The following is a 22,999-nucleotide window of genomic DNA, read 5'->3' as shown; positions in this document are numbered from 1 at the left end:
ACCTCCATCACTACCATCACTATCACCATCGTCATTACCACTTACCTCATTACCACTACCACCCCTCATTACCACTACCATCACCTCCATCACTACCATCACTATCACCATCGTCACCCACTACCACTACCCTCTACCATTCACCACTACATCACTATCCCATCGTCACCATTACCACCACCACCATCACCTCCCCATCATTCACCATCTACCATCACCTCCATCACTACCATCACTATCACCATCGTCACCACTACCACTACCCCTCATTACCACTACCATCACCTCCATCACTACCATCACTATCACCATCGTCACCATTACCACTACCATCACCTCCATCACTATCACCATCGTCACCATTACCACTACCATCACCTCCACCCACTATCAACCATCGTCACCACCATTACCATTGCCACCACCATCATCACCTCACCTCTACCATGGACCGTGTGTTCGTCAAGGTTGAGGTCCCGGTAAAGGTGTGTCAGACCTGCCAGAGAGCGTGTCAAGTACAGCAGTAGTTTGGGATAAAATACTGTACCGTCAGCCACTTTGTTTTAATCACCATAATTTTAATGACGAGTGAGAAGTTAGTCGAATGAATTTCTGTTCGAATGTATTACCAGTCGAACACCTGCCTTAGTGAACAAGTTAAAGAGCGTCACCATTTTACGTACAGTAGTTGTTTTATACATGTCAGCGAAAGATGTTTCGGTATAAAACGTTTACTAAGTCAACATTACTCTCTGAAACCTCCGGAAACATTTAAAGGGCGGTACATCCGACATCTTTACTGCATGATGGCGCTGTTGCTGGCTGCCACTACACACTCCACCTAAAAGTTATGACACTTGGTTTGCACACCACACGCTACTGATTTGCCCCCGAGGGGGCTAGTTTATTGGGCACCCCCTTACATCCTGTGCAAGGTGAAGCGCAGAAGCGTTTACAGCGCCCATCTGGGAAGTATGCAAAGTTCATACTTGCCTTTATGACTCGTACATTAAGGGCGTAAAAGCCTGAAGGGTCATAGGTTTTGTCAAGTTACATAAAGTGAGAGAATGGTGAGTGTGTGGGGGTAAAGTTCCCGGTACATTTCATCTGTTTATAGCAAAACGTGGCAGGTCCCTAATAATGTCAAGTGCCAGGCCTGTGACTAGGAGGAGGGATAACCACACGCTACTGTAACTGGACATCAAAATCCCCATCACCCTGCGGAGATAATGTTGTCCTATTTCAAAGTAATAAAACCTATTATCTGATATTTTATGTTAAGTTATAACTATTATTTTCCGCATGGGAAAACAACTAAAATATTAAACACTAATCGGTTTGGGAAAATATTGTTAATCTGGATTCTTTTAGTATATATGATTCCGTATTCGTGGTTATACTTCTCATTTAATCTTATTTTAACCATCAATTTAAGCTAATATAAAGTATACTGTAAGTTAGGCTGCAGGGATAAGGACACGTACACAGACCAAACTAACACAAAACAATACAATGCGCGCTGAGAGGACGCCCGGAACAGTTTACTGGAGAGGTGGTCACGTCCCTTACATATGACTGGACAAACATACAGTACAGTCGGTCAGGAGATTCTGAATGTGATATAGTGCCGCTACCCCGCTCGCTTTGTCGTATATTATTGTTGCACAAATGAATGTAGATTTGGATACACAGAGAGAAAAAAAACATAAATAAGAACAAGTATTGGTACTTTCAAATTATACTCGTATATAATTAGCTATGCCCACTTCGCGCTACACCTGGAGACGGAATGGGGAGTACCGTATACATTAGTCAAACTAAAAAAATATGTTTTTGCAAAAGTACTTGGTTAACATTGTGTCTAAATATCAGCTTCCTAATCCAAAAAGGGCCAGAGATATCGCCCGGACTAAACAAGAAAGTAAGCAAGAAAGAAAACTAACCAACAAACGATACAACCACTGAGTACCATCCTTTCCCACGCGCTTCACGTTAGCGATAGAAAACGGAAAGGGGAAATAGGGGGAGGGGCGGTGTATCATTATGATTTCCATAGGGGGTCATAGCGCTCCAGAAAGAGCGCTCAGTCCATTCGTAGCCGAGTGGTGAGGCTGACCATGGACGACACCATCCATGACGAAATCCCGCTACACTAAACCCCATCCGAAAAAAAAATCCCACTAAATTTGCTCCATAACAAAATCCCGCCAGCAAGATAATGAAGTGAGTAACATCCCACCAGCTAGACGCTTCCGCGAGCCCGCATGACCTTTATGACATTGTGTAATGATTTTGCCATAGTGCCCACAAGGGGACAACTCTCTTCTCAACAGCTTTACTTAATTTAAGGAAGCTATATTAATGCTGGTCATGTGTAAGTCAACTCCATAGGAACAGTTTATACTATTTTTTTTTTCATTATTTCACAACTTGGTCAGTTTACTAATCGTTCGGGAGGTTGGTTGGTTTCTTTTTGGTTACTTGTTATTGTCTTTATTGCCCAGTGTTAGTACAGTACAGGAAGAAACCGGAGTAACCAGCGGACACCTGTGATGTTTGGTTGGGTCACACTGGATAACATCCTCACCTCTGTCCAGAGCAGGGAATTAAATCCAGGACACAATGATAAGATATTTGCACGTTACCGCTGTACCACCAACACCCCTTTGGTATACAAGCAGGCAGTTAGCCAGCAATTGTACTCCACCGCCTTGACTATGTAACTGTAAAGATTAATATTTATTTACTGCTGGCTTGACTGCCATACCCCTATATTTGCCACAGCATTTAATTCACTAGTCGAAGTCTGACTTCTTTACCAGTGAGCTACAGTCAAGATTCACTGTACAGATTCAGATTTGCCCCCGAGGGGGCTAGTTTATTGGGCACCCCCTTACATCCTGTGCAAGGTGAAGCGCAGAAGCGTTTACAGCGCCCATCTGGGAAGTATGCAAAGTTCATACTTGCCTTTATGAATCGTACATTAAGGGCGTAAAAGCCTGAAGGGTCATAGGTTTTGTCAAGTTACATAAAGTGAGAGAATGATGAGTGTGTGGGGGGAAAGTTCCCGGTACATTTCATCTGTTTATAGCAAAGCGTGGCAGGTCCCTAATAATGTCAAGTGCCAGGTCTGTCACTAGGAGGAGGGATATCTGGTCAGGGAGGGAAGGTGTTGGTAACAGCTGGGGACCTGTAGGAGGAGGTCATAGGGCAAGTGAGGATGTAGTGAGAGAGGGTGTGAAAGTCGGGTTGGCCACAAAGTTTACAAACAGTATTCACTGTACAGTATATGTAATAATCAACACTAAACTCAAAAAAAAATATTAAACAAATAGTGGTACACTTTATGTACAGTAAACTGCCCTGCACTTCGCGCCACCAGATGGGAATAAATGTTGCCAAAACACTGGTCACTATTGTGTCCAAATTTCAGCCTCCTAGTTCAAAAAGTGTTTGAGACATCGCCCGTACAAACACTTGAAAACAAAAGAGGAAGGGGGAGAGGGAGCGGTGTACAATAATACGATTATACTCGAACAATTCATGCAAAATACTGTCAGCGGTTTACATATAAATCAGAGTACCGTCCTCACATCTGAGGGTTGGCGACCTCAGCCACCACTCTAAACGTTCTCGGGCTGTTTTTACCACTCTCCCAAGGTTTTGTATCTCTCTAGGGACCCCGTTTTTATTTTCATTCATCCATCCCAGTCTCTGCCTTCCCTGGCCCTCCTACCTTCAACTTTGCCTATTAATATTTATGTTATTATCCCCTCATCCCTAATTATATGACCAAAGTATCCCATTTTTTTTCTTTTTCTGTGCATAACAAGTATATTTCTCTGGAAGTTTTTGCTGATCTCAGTACTTCTTCATTTGTTTTCCTGTCAGTGTAGCTTATTCTTAGCATTCGCCTATAACACCACATTTCAAAGGCCCCCAACCTCTTCCTGGTGTCTGCTGAGTGTCCACGCATCTGCCCCAGACAATAGTCCTTGCCATATCAACAGCCTTTTTCTCAAAGTGAAGTTAATGTCTGTTTTCATTAGGTCTTTTAAGATTATTAAATGCTGTTTTTGACTGCCCTATTCTTGTTTTGATTTCTTCCTTACATCTACCATCACAGCTAATGTTACACATATTGTATCATAAACTTTTAAAGTGTGTGTTTGGTGCCGCCACAAACTTTCACTACTTACAGAGATACTGTATATACATAACTAAATCAAATGTGTTAAGTACCTGTACGTAAATATTAACAAGCCTAATAAGTATGACGCTAAGCTTCGTATAAACTGTACGGTGATATAACAAAGATATCGTCTTGTTCCGTCGTCAGGTTGGGTTACTTCCAACACCGTAAGACTATTTACAGTAAGAGTATTTACAGTTTTCTTGAAGTAAGAATATATATATATATCTATGCAAATTAATTTGGCTTATAATTACAATTGTTTTATTGCTACCAGGAGCTTGCACGTCATCTCATTCCTATTTAAAAGACAAGGACAGTAAGGAAGAAAATGTCAAAAGAACCAATGGTATAAAAGTACAAATCTAACCTAATGAATAAACGCCCTAATGTTAACTTAATCTAATCTATCCTAACTTAGCCCAAGGTAGCGTTCAGGTCTTTAATTAACGTTTTGGTCGGGCAACAAAGGCAAAGTTAACCTACGCCGTCGTGGACCCACATAGATAAAGTATTGATCCCCTATCGAGTGCCAATATGAAACAATGGACATAATTAGTACATGCGACTATTGATCAATTACAAACATACAGGCCACTAAGCATATTTTCACTTCAGAAATACGGTAGCTTTTGACGCAGTACGAAAAGTCGAATACAGTATATAGTTACAATAATAGGCTTTTGGTTCCTGAAATAAAAGTTCAGGGAAAATTTACACATATACAGTATGTGTCCTTGATTGTTTTTTCACAGCAAGCCTCTCCAATATTACCAGGGTAATGGTATGTTAATATTTGTATAAACACAATAGGGATGGAACACAGAAATAAGCTAAGTGTTAAATGTGGACCCAGGGACCTACTAAATTGATTGTGCCAGATGATTGCTCTAATCAAGTAAATATCTCGAAGTAATGAGAGCTGAAGCACTCCATTATTGCAGTATTGTACTTACCCCAGTAGCACTTCAGTTACGTGGAGATGATGACCGACAGCAGTCCATGAAAGTGTTATCAGTCATCAAGAAGCAAATTCCACCTTACATTCGCTTATATAATTACAGGCACGGTAGGAGCAAACATAGTGGATATGACAGAGTTATTGTGGGGCATCTACGGCGTCACCAAGTATTTAGCGAAAACTGGATATACGCGGAGCGGGGGAAGGAGCCTTCTAGTGCCCCGTGTCCTGACCCCGTACTGAACAGTGAAGAGTGAAGTTGGTTGCCCTGCCTTGCCCGCCTGGTGGTCGCCACTCACACTCATCCACTACCCCCCCCCCCCTTTTATCTTATCTCCACAATCTATCATCAGTCCTGTGGTCGATACTGTTGTTATATTTTCGATGGTGTGCAAGAGAAATGTTTCTATTATAAACTATGAGCTCAAGATCTGCTTGAGGAGTTAGGGTGAACCAATAATGCTCTCTGTTCCCTTCCATATGCAGGAAATGTGCAGGATGTAGCAGCTGGCGAACTAGGAGATTGAGTAATTTGTTAACCAATAAGGCGCAGTCAAAGTAACAAATATAAAAAAAATACACCCCAGAAATAAAACTATAAAATTTAAACGTGTTCTGGTTGATATAAACATTATAAAGACATGAAGTGTAATTTTCTCTTTAAAGCCATCGCAGTACCAGTGATTATATCTGTACTTAATGACAACAGGGAACCAGTTTAGGGGCAGTTAGAAGTAGTCACTTCCATATGGTCGACGTTAAGGGTACCTGTTTTATATGACATTCACATCCTTTATGTGGATAATAAGATGCTTTGTGGCGTCACTAGAATTATTATTATTATCATTTTTATTGTTATTATTATTATTATTATTATTATTATTAAATTGGGAAAATACAAATATATTTATATTTTCGCCGATGCCTCACGTATGAGAAAATGTATAAGAAATAATGTCTTTTATTCGTGTTCCTTCATGCAGAATGGAATTTTTTTTCCTGATTTTTGTAAACGTGAAATATTCTCATAAACTAAACCGGAGTTTGACTTGGTTAATAGATTAAGTAAGATTAATTTAAGTGCATGCGAGCAGCTATGACAACGTGGAGTAATCTTCATGGTGTAAATACTGTAAGTGGTTTGTTATGCATTCTTCGTCAGTGTAAGGTGACTTAATACAATATCACATAATACGCTTGGAATTAATTCACACAATAAAATTGACATTAGGCATGATATGACTGACATGGTGAAAGCCATAACTGTACAGTACAAAAATTCTAAGTCCACAAATTTCAGAAACTAATGATCTTACCCTCGCAGTTACTTACAAGAGTACAGTAAATTTTGTAAACATCTTACAGTACATAGCTCATCGTGCGCCAGAACAAGTGTGATTACATAGCTAACACGTCGCTATGTTAATATTTAATGAAATCAAATTCGTTTGAATGCAGTTGACAAGATTAGTCTACTCTGAATGTCTCATATGTAGTGAAAACAGGGTATTTCAACAGGACTAATAATTGTAAATTTCTTACTTTATCAGTTTTTTTTTACTTTCTAAGATAGGAAACTGAAATTTTTAAGACAATAGTAATCAAATGTTTTGACAAAATCTTTTTTACTCATTTATTCATGGCATGGTACGGGGCCGACGTAAACGCAACTTGTCTTTTCTATTATTTTTGTATTTCCTGCTCGCGAAATACATATAATATACCTATAAGCCTCTTACATATCAGACATACATGCACGACCAAAGAATATATTTTAAAAAGTAAGTAGTTACCTATAAATCTATGAAACGGTGACAGTAAAAGCAAACTTTCAACCTATTGAGCTAGTCATGCAAACCTCAGTCAAAATGTTGTAGTTTGTTTTACTCGAGACCGTGAGTTTACGGTCCTGTTAAGTAGTGCAGATGTTTAGCTTTTCCACACACCTAGTAATCTAATGAGTTCTTCGTAGTTAGCAGCACCATCCAGGTTTTCTAAATAAATGTATTAACATGGAGGGAGGTGTCGATCAAGTTATAAGCATACGTGGAGTCCAATGTCTGTCGTTCTCCTCAGGCACGTTTAATATCTGGTAATTTTTATTCTCGTTCACAATTATGCTCAAGAGCCAGTCCAGCATAGACGGAGTGTGTGGTGTCTCCTGCCACCTATGCTGACCTGGGTCGTGATGAACTGACAAGACACCAGCTGCTGATCACGTCCCTCATTAGCTGACTAGGCTCACTCTACCACCAACACACATCCGCCCGCCTCCACTTACCCAAGAGTTTATCCGTATGATCTTGTTTGTTTCAGGGGATGTGAGAATTGCATAACGCCTTGAAATTTCCCGTGGCTGCGATCTTTACGTCGTTGCTTGGCGACGTCCAGACTCACCCATTGCTGGGTGGTTAATGGTTATCCGCACGTCGCACCGCTCGCTTTGTTTATATTAATTATCAGTAGTAGTCGTACTATTAATGTTATTGTTTATGTCGTCAATATGATTATCATTATTATTTACTATATTTACAATATTATTATTTTTGTCCCTACTACCATTCTTAATACAATAAAGGCTATTACAAAGAACAGACCAACTGGGCGTGGTGGTGAAAAAATGGTCAGTTAAACAATTCACTCGAATAAGGTTCTCGCTCTCCAGATCCAATCCACCTACCGAGTAATATTTTACCCAGTTCTGCTTCTCAGTGACGGATCACTCGATTCATTTTTTACACCCACCCACTCCCATATACGCAAACACTCGGCTCCCTCTTCAAGTTAAAATTAATTTAGTCTTCCTTCTCAACTGATTTTCATCACTGCTTACATTCATATTCACTTTTAACTTTCTCTTATAAAACACAATCTTCTTCATACCCATTCATTAATATTTGTAGTTTGTCTTCCGGTGAAGCATCATGTTCATTCACCCCCATTATTAAAAAAACATGGTCTCTCCCACTCGCTTCCCCTATCATCGAATCCAGTAAATATCTAACACCATTTCCTTCTTCCTGGATGCTTCACTCTTTGACAGCATTCAACAACTTTCCACTTGCCTGATATAATTTCAGCATTTTTTGTTCTATATAATTTTTCTAAATCCTTAGCTACCCTGACCCCCTGGGGGATACACACACATGCCCTACAGCCCTGACCTTGGGGGGTGGGGGGAAGATTTGTTCTACAACCCTAACTCCCTGGAGAACAAACACATGTCCTACAGCCCTGACCCTCTGGGGGAACACACACACATGCCCTACAACCCTGACCTCCTGGGGCGACAAAAACATGCCCTACTGAGTTGCCTATACACTATGAAATATGGCATGGGTTATAGAATAAATTGCATATCAAAAAGTGTAAAATGATAATAGAAACTTATATTATATTGAAAAATGCTCAGCCCTTCCCTACCAGTGGCAACAGGGGTGGGTGGAGGGGCATATTATGCTTCTAATAGTGGCGTTGTATGTCGCCATTGATCTTTGGTCAATGAAATACTAAAGAATCGAAGAATGGAATGTAAAACAAGTAATACTCAGCCGATGAGAAATAGAGAATATGATGTAATGCATGAATATGTAATACGTGGCCACTATACTCAGTATACTGGCTCATCGTCCTCACACAGAAGACTCATCTACCCTAGAGCGTCAATTATTATTTCTTGTTAAACACTTTTCTCGCCATGGTCATAACAACCCCCCCCCCCCTCATAAATTTTTCTCAACGGATCTATGCGATTCACATTGACCGTCCAAAACGATTGGAAGAAAAAAAAAATAAAAAAAATTCACATCCCTGATATTTTGTCCAATGGGGAATGATGTTCTCTGGGACTTTGTCTGTACATTGCATACATGACTTTTTGCAATACCCTTTATGTGTTTTAATAAGGACCCTAATTCCCCTTTGGTAGTATTTCTTTTCTCCAAAATAAATTTTTGTACCACAGGTATCAGCATTTACATTAATCAAATTACTTGGTCTTGACAGCATACTTTACATGTTTATATGCAACAGTACAGTACATGTTGGTACAAAGATGAATCGTAGTTGAAAATGTAATGAATTTATTTTTCTATTTCTTTTTCCTTTGTTCAGACTGCAAACTGTACAGATACTCAGTAAAGTCCACAAAAACATATTGATATATAAGGAGACAAAACTAGACAGATTTAAAATGAACTGCAATGTGTAAATGAATTTTTTTTGTTTTCTAAATAATTTGGCATGATTAATTGACACTTTAAAATAGAAATAAACATTTATTATCACTATGATAATATACAAATATCATAATACACCCAAATAATTACAAAACAATTCATGTCTTACTGCATAGCTTTGACAACAGCAAAAAAGACAAGCACACAAACTAGATAAATCTGTAGTCATTAAATTTTTTTTAAACAATTGTTTTCTAGTCTGGATAGAACAAAGTTGTGACTGATGGAGATCATACCTTCAACTGGACAACAACCACTATCTCTGTACAGTACTGTATTACAAATGATGTAAGACTATGCAAAAGCCAAGAACATGAACAGTATATGGTTACAATGAGCAAAATCAATAACTCCATCTTTTTTTAAAACCATTGCAAACTATGCAGTAGCACACAGGAGCAGTTCAGTAATTAGTTTTGCCACAGTTTTTCTTAAAAAATTGTGTGTGTGATCATGGTGATCAGGAGGATAATTTTAGACAAACAATGAAGTACCATACTGTGAAAAACTAATGCATAAAACAATTAAAATTTATTTTCAGTTAATGCATCTGAAAGACATATTTGAGGCAGATAATGGTTGTGTGTTTAACAGTGTATCTACAGATACAACTTTAGTAAACACACACCTGCCACATGGGAGAGCTATGCCGTGAGGCCGTAATCACTAAAATTTATAGATATTGTAAGGATAAAAATATTATAGTTCGAGAAACTATCTAAATACAATACAGTACATGGATGATGATATTCTCAATGACAATATTTATTAGATTTGGACCCATTTTTTTTATAATTTCAGTTGTTTGGGGCATTTTCATTGTATCTGCACATCAAATCTTAAAACCAATTGACAGAAAGCCAGCACTGATAGAACTATTTGTTTTTCTTGGGTGGTCTGTAAACACCCACTACTACTGCATGGTCTCGCTCATATGGTTCTAGGGTCAGCTGTTCCTGGGGTTTTAGAAGGTCACCCTGGAGCTTCTTGATTTCTCCAGCAAACACAGCTTCAGCTGGGGCAGTTGAGTCAATGCAATTAGCCTTGATGGATATAACATAGTGGCCTCCCACTTTCAGGAAATGCTGAGCATTAATGGCAACAATACGGGCTTGATCAGGCTGGGCCACATCAGCAAAGATGCAGTCTACCATACTACAAATCATGCGGTACTTGTGTGGATGTCGGGCGTCCTCAACAATGGGGACCACATTGGTGCGCTTCTTTGCCATATTTACCAAGTCACGCCCTGAGCGATGAGAAAACTCCACTGCATACACTATTCCGTCCTTGTTGTGGGAAAAGTACGTAGAATTTAATTTGGGCAAACATAAAATACAGAAAAAGATATCTATATAAATTTACTTGATAAAATTCAAATTATCAACCAAACCATTTTTAATCTCTACACATTTTAATATATTTCACAAGTCCCAAATCTCATATTTAGTTTAATGACCTTAAATATGCAACGCCTTCAAATCTTCTTTAAGATGTCTGCTTAAACTTTAGTGAAAATCCTGCACATTTAATCTCCAGAATTATTTTTTATACACTATATCACATTCTATACTCCAATCGAAGGGGATACCATCTTTAAAATCACTACAACCTGTATCAACAATGACAATAACATGAGGACTGTTGTATATTATGTACCTCTGAGTAAATTTGACCTATTCACAAAATCTGGTATTTAACACACTTGAATTTCATTGAAATGATTAATTACGACTTGTGCCCAGGATAAAAATATTATTAGTACCCAGACAAATAGCATAAACTCATATGGTCGTATCACAACATGCCAGTTTAACTTCTTTTAAAATGGATGCACATAAAATGGGCTGAAGGACAAAAAAGTAAATACAGTACATATTATACATGTGTATTGTAAGAAAAAGGGAACAAAATTGAAAGGCCTTTGCAATCTTTGGTGAATGGGAAAAATTTAAGTGTGGTGTGATACAAGCTTCCATAAAAAGACTAGTTATTCCTACCCTCCAACATACAAGTGCAATACCTGTACAGTACTATGTTTCTAACAAATGTCTCGAGTGAAATAATGAAAACAAAAGAATTAAAAAACTATATAAAATCTCCATTTTTTCAAGTGCATCCTGTATCTGGGTGGTTATCAGGGAAGTACAGTACTGTATACTGTACCGTATAAAATGCTCAAGAAAATTAAAATGGCAACTTACTGGTCCCACTACATCAGATACATGTGAAACTGTTGTACCATTTGCTGCTCCCAAGTACAGCACCTTTGAACCGGGGGCCATGTAAATATTTGCTACACCACCTACAATGGCAGCAGCCAACTTTGAACGGAAAGGATTCCACACACGATACTCAATCTTCTCGGTGCCTTCCTGGAGAGAGAGAGAGAGAGAAAAAAATGGTTATACCAACATCCAAATTCAGTTCAGAAGAAACTTTAAAGATATAATTATACAGTATATCATATTCCCCTCAAAATTGTTTGAGTCTCTAGAAAATACAAAACACTTTCCCTTCTAGAACCAGCTAGAACTTAAAACATTTCCTTTCCCTTCCAGCACCAACTAACACACCCCATCCCAATTAAACGAAACCTACAACTTTTTAAAGACTGAAGAATAGTTAAAAAAAACCTTACAAAACAAAAGGAATGGGAAAAACCTTAAAAAAGGGAAACAGGAAATAGATTTCCACCAGGTTAGTGAGGAACTATCAGTATGTACCTTCATGAAATGTGTGATGCTTCTACACAACCTTCATAGCTTGGCAAATGGTGAAATACTAAGCCTACACTCAATAAAAAAATATTCTGCACCCTTGGCTCTGAAACCATCCGCAACGATCGCTGCAACAGAAGTCATGATGAGTGTTATCAGATTTCTTGGTCTGATGTATTCATAATGTATAACCCCGCAAAGGTGTAGAATAATCTTTTAGTGAGTGTACACACTCTCCTGGGTAACAAGCAAAACATACACCACTAATTTGGAAATGTTAGCTTTAGTTCTCAATTGGCTCAGCCATGTCAATATTGTTATTATTATCCACTCTGTATCTGAATTTTTCTGGCTAAATAAACTGTTTCTATATCAATATCATTGGCTCAAATGAACTCGATTCTAGCAATCCTTAAAGGTTGCCCAAATGGGAAGAGACCGGACTCTCTTACCCACAGTCCTCTGATGAAAGGAAACCCTACCCTTGTCTAGATTTATCTGTCTAAACCAGTATGTCACTCTTGGGAAGCATCTAGTTTGGTGATTAGAAAAAACAAATGCCTTTAAGACATCTATCAATGAATACTATAAAACCCAATTTCACAATCAAATTTGCCTACTGTTTGCTCAGGAATGAAAGAATACATACTTCCCAAAGAACTGAAGGGGTTACTACAAACTCGTTTTATGATATTGTCATTTGAAATGTAATATGTGCAGAGGTGAAAAAGAGTTGAGCAGCACCACCTCATCACACTCCTATTCTTTATTCTAAACTATTACCTCTAATCTAATAGGTTCTTCTGAATGATCGTTATTGCAAGGGTGATCCTTGGGTTACCAACAGTTGTCATGGCCAAGAGGTCAATTGGGAGAACTCTCAAAAGCCTATACACTATACACATTCTGTATTCAGAGGTTGCTAGTTACCTGCTGCAAGCAAGGAAAATGGCCATAAAATGATGGTGATGATCTGAACTGGTGTCATGTTGTAAAATTCTATTTAAAATCCATAAATCACGAAACTAAACCCCATGTACAGTTTAGCTTAGCACGCCATTTTTTTTTTGTTGGGTTAAGTATTTTGTTGCCCGAGTCATGACCTGCATGAAAACTATGTACCTGTAACTAATTGACCCCAAGAGATAAGATCAAATTTATATTTTATTCTTTGTAAATCATAAAGATAGCATAGCTAATCCAGTTAAGTGTTGAGAAAATCCCAGCAAATACTCACTGATAAGTTAAATGACCTATTTAGTATGTTACAATCATTAAAATCCAGACAGGAGCATCTGGAAACCAAGTTTTATTCAGATCTTCCCATACAGCAATGACAGCAAGTGCAGTACAATAATAATGCTCACCTCAACACTAATTCTCTTCTCTCCATAAACACTTTCACCAGGGACCATATTCTTTGTTACCAATACATCTTCTTTACCTCGCGCAATGAACACGCCCTCATGTCGATGGGGCTCAAGCATCACACTTCTTCCACCCCTAAAACCACCTGGAAAAATAAATAAACAAATATAATGACCATACAATGGACTCTGTTAGCCTAAAAGAATGTAATAAAATAAATGTGTCATGTTCAATTACAAAATGAGACAGCAGGTGTTAACAGAACACTCAACAAATTTGGTTTGTGTGTAATAATTAATAATAATAATAATTAACAGTTTATTGAAAGCACGACAGTCGGAAGGTTGAAAATATAGTTATACAATTGGGGAATGGGTCACTTGATTGACAGAAAAATATATGTTTTGTTTCGTTTTTACGGGAATTAGCCCACCCTGGCACAGGTCAAACGACCCACAACGGGGCCTGGGGGGCGAAAAAAAAAGAACAAAGAAATTTAAAATAGAGAAGAAAAAGGTTATACTGTGTTAATCTACACCACGAAGATGCTGGAAAACCAGCTTTTTAAAGTGAGACAGATTGTAAAAGTATGGAAACACAGAAGAAGGCAGAGCATTCCACAGTTTGGCTGTGTGAGGAAAGAAGGAGGTACTATAACGGGTTATTCTCGAGTGACCGACATCCACAGAGAAAAGGTGGGCACCGCGGGCAAGACGTGTGTTACGAGCCCACGGCCTTGCCGGCGGTGCACAGGATGCCAAATCCACCGAACATTGCCCGTTAAAGTACCTGTAAAAGAGAGTGAAGCAACATTGCGGCGAAGAGAAAGGGAAGAGAGATTGTCGACTAAAGGAGGAGAGTTAATAAGACGAAATGCCTTTGATTCCACCCTATCTAACAGTTGGACAGAAGAACAGCCACCCCAGATATGAGTGCAGTACTCCAAGTTAAGACGAATGAATCCCTTATATACTTAGAGCAACTGCTCAGGAGTGAAGTAGCTGCGGCATCTGTACAGCATTCCCAACTTTCGGGAGACAGCTTTAGAATGTGTGACTTCCAGGACATATTGGAGGAAATGGTGAGGCCTAACATATTTATTTCAGAATTTGGCAGGATGATAGCATCCTGAAATGTAATTGGTGGGAGATCGTCTAATTTACAAAGTGTAATGGGTAAATATTGAGTTTTATAACTATTGAACTTAACCAAGGTTGTACCTCCCCATTCAGAGATGCTGCACAGATCCGCATTGATAGAAGTAATGATATCAGTTCTAGAAACAGATCTAGTTTGAGAGTTAGGAGGAAGGGGAAAATGTGAAGAAGAGTGAAGAGTAGAATCATCAGCGTAACAATGGATAGAATTAGTTGTAGGGGAAAATGTGAAGAAGAGTGAAGAGTAGAATCATCAGCGTAACAATGGATAGAATTAGTTGTAGTGTGAAGTAAATCATTGATAAAAAGAAGGAAGAGAGTAGGTGAAAGAACAGAACCCTGTGGGACACCACTACTGGCAGAGAAAGAGCAAGAGATCTATCCCTCGACAACAACTGCCATGGATTGGTTCTCAAGGAAGCTAGAGATGAGAAAACAAAGTGGGGGAGAGAAACCAAGAGGGAAGTTTAGATAGCAAAGACTTGTGCCATACCCTGTCAAATGCTTTGGAGATGTCGAGGGCCACAACAAAGGTTTCCCCACAATCCCTAAGAGAGGATGACCAAAGATGGGTGCAATAGGAGAGCAGATCACCAGTAGATCTCGCCTGGCGAAAGCCATACTGGTGATCCGACAAAAGAGAAAGGCATTGAAGGTGACGGAGAAAATGGGAGTTCAAGATAGTTTCGAAAATCTTAGAGAGGGATGAAGTTAGGGAAATGGGGCGATAGTTAGAGGGATTAGAATGGTCACCCTTCTTTGGGATGGGCTGAACCAAGGCATGCTTCCAAGAAGGAAAAATTTGGATTTTGAGGCAGAGGCAAAAGAGGCGAGCAAGCACAGGGGCCAGGGGTTCAGCACACTCCCTCAGAACACGAGGGGGTATTCCGTCCGGTCCATGCGCATTACTAACATCCAACCTGGATAACACATATATGTTATACAGTAACTAGGTGGGGAGGTCATACTACAGGGCATTTCAACATAGTGGCAGTGCAAAAAGATTGGCTGGGAGTGAATACACACTGGTTGATTACGAGTTGTTGATAATTTTTTACAATGGTTGTGTGTGTGCGCGCGCGTGTGAATCATGTTTGACAAACTGCAGATACAGTACATTTGAGAATTATGGATCCAGTAACCAGTACAAAATGCATCTTTCTTTTTAAAGTCTTTGAGACATGTCCTTATGTTTGTGAGTATATTATATTACAGATGTGATTATGTTCATGTATAAATAAATATCAGGTGGGGGACCAAGCAAATAACAAATGTTTATTTATAATTCTACTAATAATAAAAATAATAATAAACTGAAATATACCTGTACTTTATCAATGGAAAGCCTCATAATCTTGTTGACAAGGTTCCCTCAGGGAAGGTGCAAGGGTATACAGTGACAGTAGATGACACTAAAGAATTAATCAATCTTGTGAGAAGGATTCACTGGTACCCTGTGTAACAGCAGTTTTGGACAATGTGGATCTCAAGTTGGACTATGTGTTTTTTCCAATGGCTTAGACAAATTTAAGACACTTTTCTTCTATGCCGTTTCCCTCCCAAATTACTTAAATACACCAGGGGATCCAGGGGAGCAGAACTCTCCGATTAAGTTAGGTCATTTGCAACGGAAACGTCAAAGAAGCGTCTTAAAATTGTCTAAAGCATCGGAAAAATACATTGCTCAACATCTAGGACGTATTGTCTGAAACTGCAGTTTTACTGATTCACAATTTCAAAACCAATTAATGCTGTACAAACCTCTTCCTCCTCGTCCACCACGACCACCGCTGCCGCCACGCCCACGGAAGCCACCACCTCGACCTCCTGATCCGCCACGACCACCTGGTGAAAATCCTCCCCTGCCTCCTCGACCTCCAGGTGAGAAGCCTCGACCTCCACCACGGTCACCCCCTCTACCTCCACGAAAGCCACCTCCACCTCCACGAAAGCCACCTCCACCTCCACGTGGAGAAAAGTCTGAAACAAAGCAGAATTAACAATAACACTGTAGCTAATTGTCAAGGACAGTACTGTACAGTAATGGAGTATACTATCATCAGGGCAGCTGCAGCATCAAGGACATAGACAATAAGTTAGACTATGCTACCTAACCAAAGCTAATTGAATTTAAAAATATATTTACAGATTGTTTGTTTAGGCTGAACTGTTCTGCTTGTAAAATACAGTACAGTACAGTATTTGATTTTACCCAAATATTATATTTTCACAAAAAAAAATCTAAGTTTCAGTCTGTGTATACAGCAACATTGCAGTTACTAGCTCAAGTTCCACTAAATAAGCAGTACTGTACAGTAATTGGGACTCCGTTCATTCCATATACCCCTGTATACAGTATACATGTATTACTCAAATAGACTTGTAGTTAATGTATTGAAATTGGAGAGAAAAGAGATTAATAATGGAATAGAAAGAAGGCAGGGCCATCCTTACAACACAAATTAACTGTCTGATCTTAGTAGGAATGACATGGCTCACTCCTGCTAAAATCTAAAATTGTGCAGAGATGGATTTTGTAAATTCATGAGGGGAATATTGTACAACTGACATTACGAGAAACAAATTAAAAAGAACATTTACCTTCTATGTTGAAATTTACTCAAATTGTTGGTTCAGGCATGCAAGATGTGCAAACAAAAACCACACAAACATTGTAATTTTGTAATGAATGTTCTTGTTTACATTTGGCGAGACAAGGAATTTCTCGAAGTACCAGATATTATTATATAACTAATATACTGTATTATATAATCTAATCTATCATTTGTAAAATGAACCAAACTAATCTAAAATACTAATTACCTTCAATTTTGTAAAGATAGATAAGATAAATGTTGCATTACACTACTGAATACAGTCCAATTTGGCCTATATCCAACTCAGACCATCAAATACCAACTCGGACCATTTCGGATAACCATCACGAACCACTTGGGTTAACAAACCCAGACTTAAAAGTGAACACATTTATTTTTGCATGAATGATAAAAGTACAAAAGAAAAATAATAAAAAGCAGCATAAAAGTGCAAACATTACTGATAAAATCACATGTGAAACCGCTCGTAGCAAATTCTTGGCAGATCTTCGTCCACTACTGAATTTGTTCCACAGTTTGAAGAGCTATCCTTGGTGATGTACTACATACTTGGCCTGATGTTTTTGTAGCACTTTACCGTCGGACAAGAGCCGCACCTGGAGTCACTAGTTTTGCTTCATTATGGAGTAGCTTGATTAACAGATAGAAGTTAAGTTGTTCTTTTTCTTGCTTTCAAGTTCAGGCGATTATGCCACCCTTCACAGTCATTATTTGTGCGGACACTCCTTTTAAGATGGGGTCCAGATGTCTGAATTTATCCATGTATTTTTAATGTATTGCAATAGATGATGTCCCCTGAAGTATGTGTCCCCTACTTGTCTAATTGTCATTAGGCAGTTCCTCTTCTTGTTCCTGACAACGCAACGCCAATGGACAGCAGCAGTTGTTTCTCTCTTTACTGTGTAAGTATATCCAAGGCTGTCTACCAATTTATCTTTTCCTCTCTGGGATGACGCTGACACTATCTCGTAAGTTATGTTCTCAGGCATGTACCCATAGACCAAATGAAACTCAAACAAATTACCATTACCTTAAAAATAAATACTTTGAATATATTATTTTTTATCCTCGGCGTGTTCATGTTCATTGACATATTGAACTATATTTACCCATTCAAATACAATAACAACAGACACAAGCTATCTTATGTTCTTATGTTTTGGGCCTTCCTTTGTTAAACAGATTCCGACCACTGTTTGTATACCTGCACTGTGTATATACATATTGAACCACTGCGAACTTGTAACCAAATTATTTTGAATAATCATCAAATAAACACCCTTTACCAAAGCACATGTGGTTTTGCTTTGCCCATCACATGGCCAGAATCAAACTAAATGCACATTATAATGATCTTACTGACTATAAACAAACATGATCCTATTTCAACTTGTTTATATAATTAAGAAGGTGGTCATTAACGTATATTAGATTACCTACCAGGTCGACCCATGGTGTATAAACAGTGCACACTCAACAATTGCTCGCCCCCACACACGTGTGTCCTATTCCCTGAGCGTGATTGCGGCGAGTCTCCCTACACGCCAGTCCTCTGGTCAGAACACGAGATTTAAAGACTAAAATTTATTTTTCAGGGGAAATAAACAATCTGATTTTTATTTAGTAAATAAAAAACATTAAAATACTATTAATTTTATGAGATATGATAATCTGACTAAAACAATGGATTATTTTTGTTTTAGTTACAGCTAACCCGTGAACGCAAGGAACACGTTAGAACGCAACACATTATTTTATTGTCTAAATATCATTTTATCCTATCATTTTCATGTTGTATTTTTATTAAACCCGTATAATTTTATTTTTCCTTTAAATTCTGAATTACCAGCTGCACATTATAGATATAGCTTTTATGTTATTGTCAATATAATTGATAAAAGATTAAAAACAAGCCATGCAGATTTCTCCGCACTGCTACAGAGTACAGTGTGTGATTCGGAATGTTAAAGTTCCCGTTCATTTAGAAACAGCAACACTAGTCCTTGGTTCAAGTCTCACTCTCAAATTTAATGAAGAAAATTTAGGAGCCAAATTTCGTTCGTTCGTTTATTTAAGGCGTTTATTGTAAGGCGTTTTAAGATGCACGGAATAGCTAACGCGTTAGCTTTACCGGACTGTCATTAAAAAATACGATACCGCGTCTTAGGAATAACTGTTGTACAACAGTCTTCAGAAACCAATAAAATTAGAACTGTTATTTGGACACAATACGGGAAGAAATAACGAGGAAAATATATAGAAATTTATGGAAAGTAAGACTGGAGCGCCTGAACTTGCCTAGCTTATACTACAGACGGGCAAGGGGTGACCTTGTAGGGTTATGAGATATTGGTTCACACTCAGGATGGGATGGAGAAAGGAAACTCACAATGTGCTCACTGTATACATATTGTATTGGATGTACAATGCAGCTTGTTGCTGGGTAGGTAGCATGGTAATAAGCATTGAGTAGAGAGAGCTGGGTGGTGAGGGTGCCCAGAGTGAGGGAACGCGGCTTGAGGGACGCCAAGGTAGCTGGCGGGAGCGGCAGCCACACGGCTGGCGCGAAGGTGTTGCTTGCTGGTGGCACTGGGTAGTAAAGAGAGCTGGTCACAGCGTGTCAGGCCTTATAAGGCGGGGGGTAGGCGTGGGTAGATAGTTGACCCCCGCTCCGTGGGCGGCGCTGGAGGCGTAGGCTGGGGAATTCGAGGTTCGGTGCTTGGAGGGGAGGAATACACTACAACCTAATTGAGGTGTATAAGCATCTCAAGGGGCACTACTCAGTCGAGTGTCCTTACTTGGAGCTGGTGGACGCTCGCCCCATAAGGGGTCACAGCTCAAGATTGAAGAAGCCGCAAGTTCAGAAAACTGTGAGGGCAAACTTTTTGGGAGTGAGAGTTGTGAACTCTTGGAACAATCTACCAGAAAGTGTTGTGACGGCACCGAGTGTGAGCTCTTTCAAGACAAGACTTGACCAACACTGGAGCAGGTTCAGGTGCATGCCCAGTACTTGCCAACAGTGCGTAACAGAGACATGACCGATCGCCCAAGCGGCTAACGAGTCGATCAGCAGTGAAGAGAATAAAAGTGTAAAAAAAAAGTGAAATAAATACGAATAAAAAAAATTCGGGCCCATTGTAAAGGAAATTTCTCCCGGCCCTTGGAACCACACGTAACAACCAGAGCTTCTGTGCACTTCTCTCCCGGCTATGGGTTCGCATATTTTGACACGAAATACGATAACTTTCAGATACTCAGATGATCTTCTGGAAGAGGTTCACGCCTGTGACTCCAGCTCAGGTAACCCATTCCATTAAACTAAGTAATTGACATCATTTAAGTTCTCATTTTCTTATCTGCAAAGAAGAAAACTCATTTTTTTCGAAAGGGGGAACCTGATTAAATTTTCACTCTGGAGTTGTAGAAAATTAAGTTACTTGAGAATTTAAATTTAAGTTATATCCAGTGCCGGATTTAGACCCGTGGAGGCCCATGGGCAGCCTCTTTGTGGAGGCCCCCCTCATTATAACTACCCAAGAGGGTGGGGTGGCGAGTGAAGCGAGCCTAAACATCTGGGAGTTCCGGGGGGCGCTGTAAGCCCCCCGGGAAAACTTTGAAATTTGAGCACTTTGGAGAATTTTGAAGCCATATGCAGTTATACTGAGGAAATTAGAACATTGAGAAATATTTAATTAACTGTATATTTATTGACAGTGTACAAATTCCCAACACACACACACAAAAGTGAGACATGACTGGAGTAATTCATGTGGTTTCAAGTCGACCAGCCCTGATATAGCTACTACCGCACATGTGGAGGCCCCTGGGCAGCTGCCCACTTCTGAATCCGGCCCTGGTTATATCTTACCTTTACCATAATTTTTTCAGTAATCTTGGCTTTAATGTTTTGTATCCTTATATCATGTAATGTGTACAGCATCACATTTGAAAGAGCATTTTTATCTATGGCATCTATTTAAAGTGGACAGGCATTAAGCAATAGTCTCCAGTTTCAGTAATGAATATTAATTACATGCATTTTTAAACCTTTTTTATATATTGAAGTTGTTAATGGCCAAGGACGCCAAAATTATGATGACCTGTTTAGTTTAACTGTAAGGAGATAGAGTTCAATAAGAGATGGTCAGCTCAACTTCTCTATATTACATAAAACAATGTCTCAAATATTATTGTTTTCCACAAGGGTAAATGTGGTGAAGTAAACAAATAAGTATAAAATAACGGTAACTATAATTAACTTATAACTATTTACACTTAAGAAATTTAGAAAGAACGGTTACACAAATAGTTAACGTGAGGCATGACATGGCAGTAAACCAGTTCAGAGTAGAGGTTATACAGCACAGACATATATATTACATATTTACAGTATCATTGTACACTTACATTTTACTGTAAAACTGCGAAAGTTTCTTTATACATTTTCCTGCTCATTGATTCACTACAAACCAGTCACCAATTTGCCATGTGTAGCAAATGATGAACATAGTGGACAAGCCTAATTCTAGCTTGGCTGAATTTCTTAAGCCTTGTGCCACAGTTGCAGCATAAACTGAAATAAAAAAAAATAGTCAAAACTTAAGCCAAATTTTGGGTTTGAAGAACAATGTAATACCTATACAGCGGATCTCAACCATATCTCCTCTAAGCATATGCTTTACACACCTTAAACCATACATTTAGTGTATGAATGCATTACAGGATTATTCATATAATAGACAATTAATGCACATTGTGTAAAATCTGGACTCAGGGAAAAAAAATTATTTACACACACACACACACACACACACACACACACACACATATATATATATATATATATATATATATATATATATATATATATATATATATATATATATATATATATATATGCCTCTGAAGATGTCTTGAATAAAGACGAAAGCTAAGGTACTCCGTTGTTTCCATTTTCCGTGTGATTTTATATATATATATATATTATATATATATATATTTTATATATAATATATATATATATATATATATATTTATATATATATATAAAAGTTAGTCGCACGTTGGCCATGAAATGACACCGTCCTAATTCCTAAAGAATTGGGAAATGCATGGTACTCATGAAACTTTCCTAAATTCTTTAAGAGTTGGCTATGTATGATATTTCATGTTCACCGATCCACCGCGTTGAGGTCTGCGACTCTGGGATCGGACCGGGGCGACTCGTCCAAAAGGCGAACCTTTTGTCCGTGGAACCCCAAACCACGGTGCCCGAAGGAGTACTCTGGAATTCCCAATGGTAGCTAGGTTACCAAAGTGAATTGCTCACCCGAAGGTGATATGCTGGAGACCACCCACAAGGAGTGGCAAGTAAAAAGTGGAAGGAAGGAAACCAACAACCAAAAACTGGAAGCTGGCGAGGAGGATGGGGTAGGATACCAACTTCCCGGGAATAGAGAAGAAGGCAATGGTGAGGAACACCAATTCCTACATGGAGGAGGAGGAATTGGCAGGAAAGCATCAACCCCCCAGGGAGTGAGAGGGGATGACAAGGATAAAGGGCTCACATAGTGAGCAAAATAAGCCTCTCCGAGGTTGTGAGTAGTAAAAACCTGGTTTGGCACTGCAGACTACCCACGGTCTCCTGCAGAGAGTAAGTTCCCATGATCTCCGGTGAGGGAGTTCCCACAGTCTCCTACAGAGAGCAAGTTCCCACCATTTCCTATAGACACCAAGTCCCCATGA

At 38.9% G+C, this 22,999-nt stretch overlaps 2 protein-coding genes across 3 annotated transcripts in view; both read right to left on the bottom strand.

Moving 5' to 3' along the window:
• Nucleotides 1–8,256, bottom strand: part of LOC121871178 — a 47,253-nt gene extending 38,997 nt beyond the window's left edge. The window contains exon 1 of one of the 2 annotated variants that reach the window (XM_042373339.1): nt 7,435–8,256. The gene's annotated coding sequence lies outside the window, so the exon portion shown is untranslated. Of the gene's footprint in view, nt 1–5,148; nt 5,410–7,434 lie in introns of those variants that run through there. The other variant, XM_042373338.1, reaches the window with a different exon arrangement.
• A 1,161-nt stretch (nt 8,257–9,417) lies between these two features.
• Nucleotides 9,418–18,802, bottom strand: LOC121871179 (rRNA 2'-O-methyltransferase fibrillarin-like). The gene is made up of 5 exons (XM_042373340.1): nt 18,695–18,802; nt 16,398–16,616; nt 13,479–13,624; nt 11,596–11,766; nt 9,418–10,680 (listed from the first exon to the last, which is right to left on the bottom strand). The coding sequence occupies exons 1-5, from the start codon at nt 18,705–18,707 to the stop codon at nt 10,267–10,269; spliced, it is 963 nt and encodes a 320-aa protein (XP_042229274.1). The 5' UTR covers nt 18,708–18,802; the 3' UTR covers nt 9,418–10,266.
• Nucleotides 18,803–22,999: the final 4,197 nt, after the last annotated feature.

This window comes from Homarus americanus, unplaced genomic scaffold, assembly GCF_018991925.1.
Source record: "Homarus americanus isolate GMGI-L3 unplaced genomic scaffold, GMGI_Hamer_2.0 scaffold40565, whole genome shotgun sequence".
NCBI classification, from domain to species: Eukaryota; Metazoa; Arthropoda; class Malacostraca; order Decapoda; family Nephropidae; genus Homarus; species Homarus americanus.
Note: the sequence above shows the minus strand (reverse complement) of the source record. Positions and strands in the feature narration are given on the sequence as shown.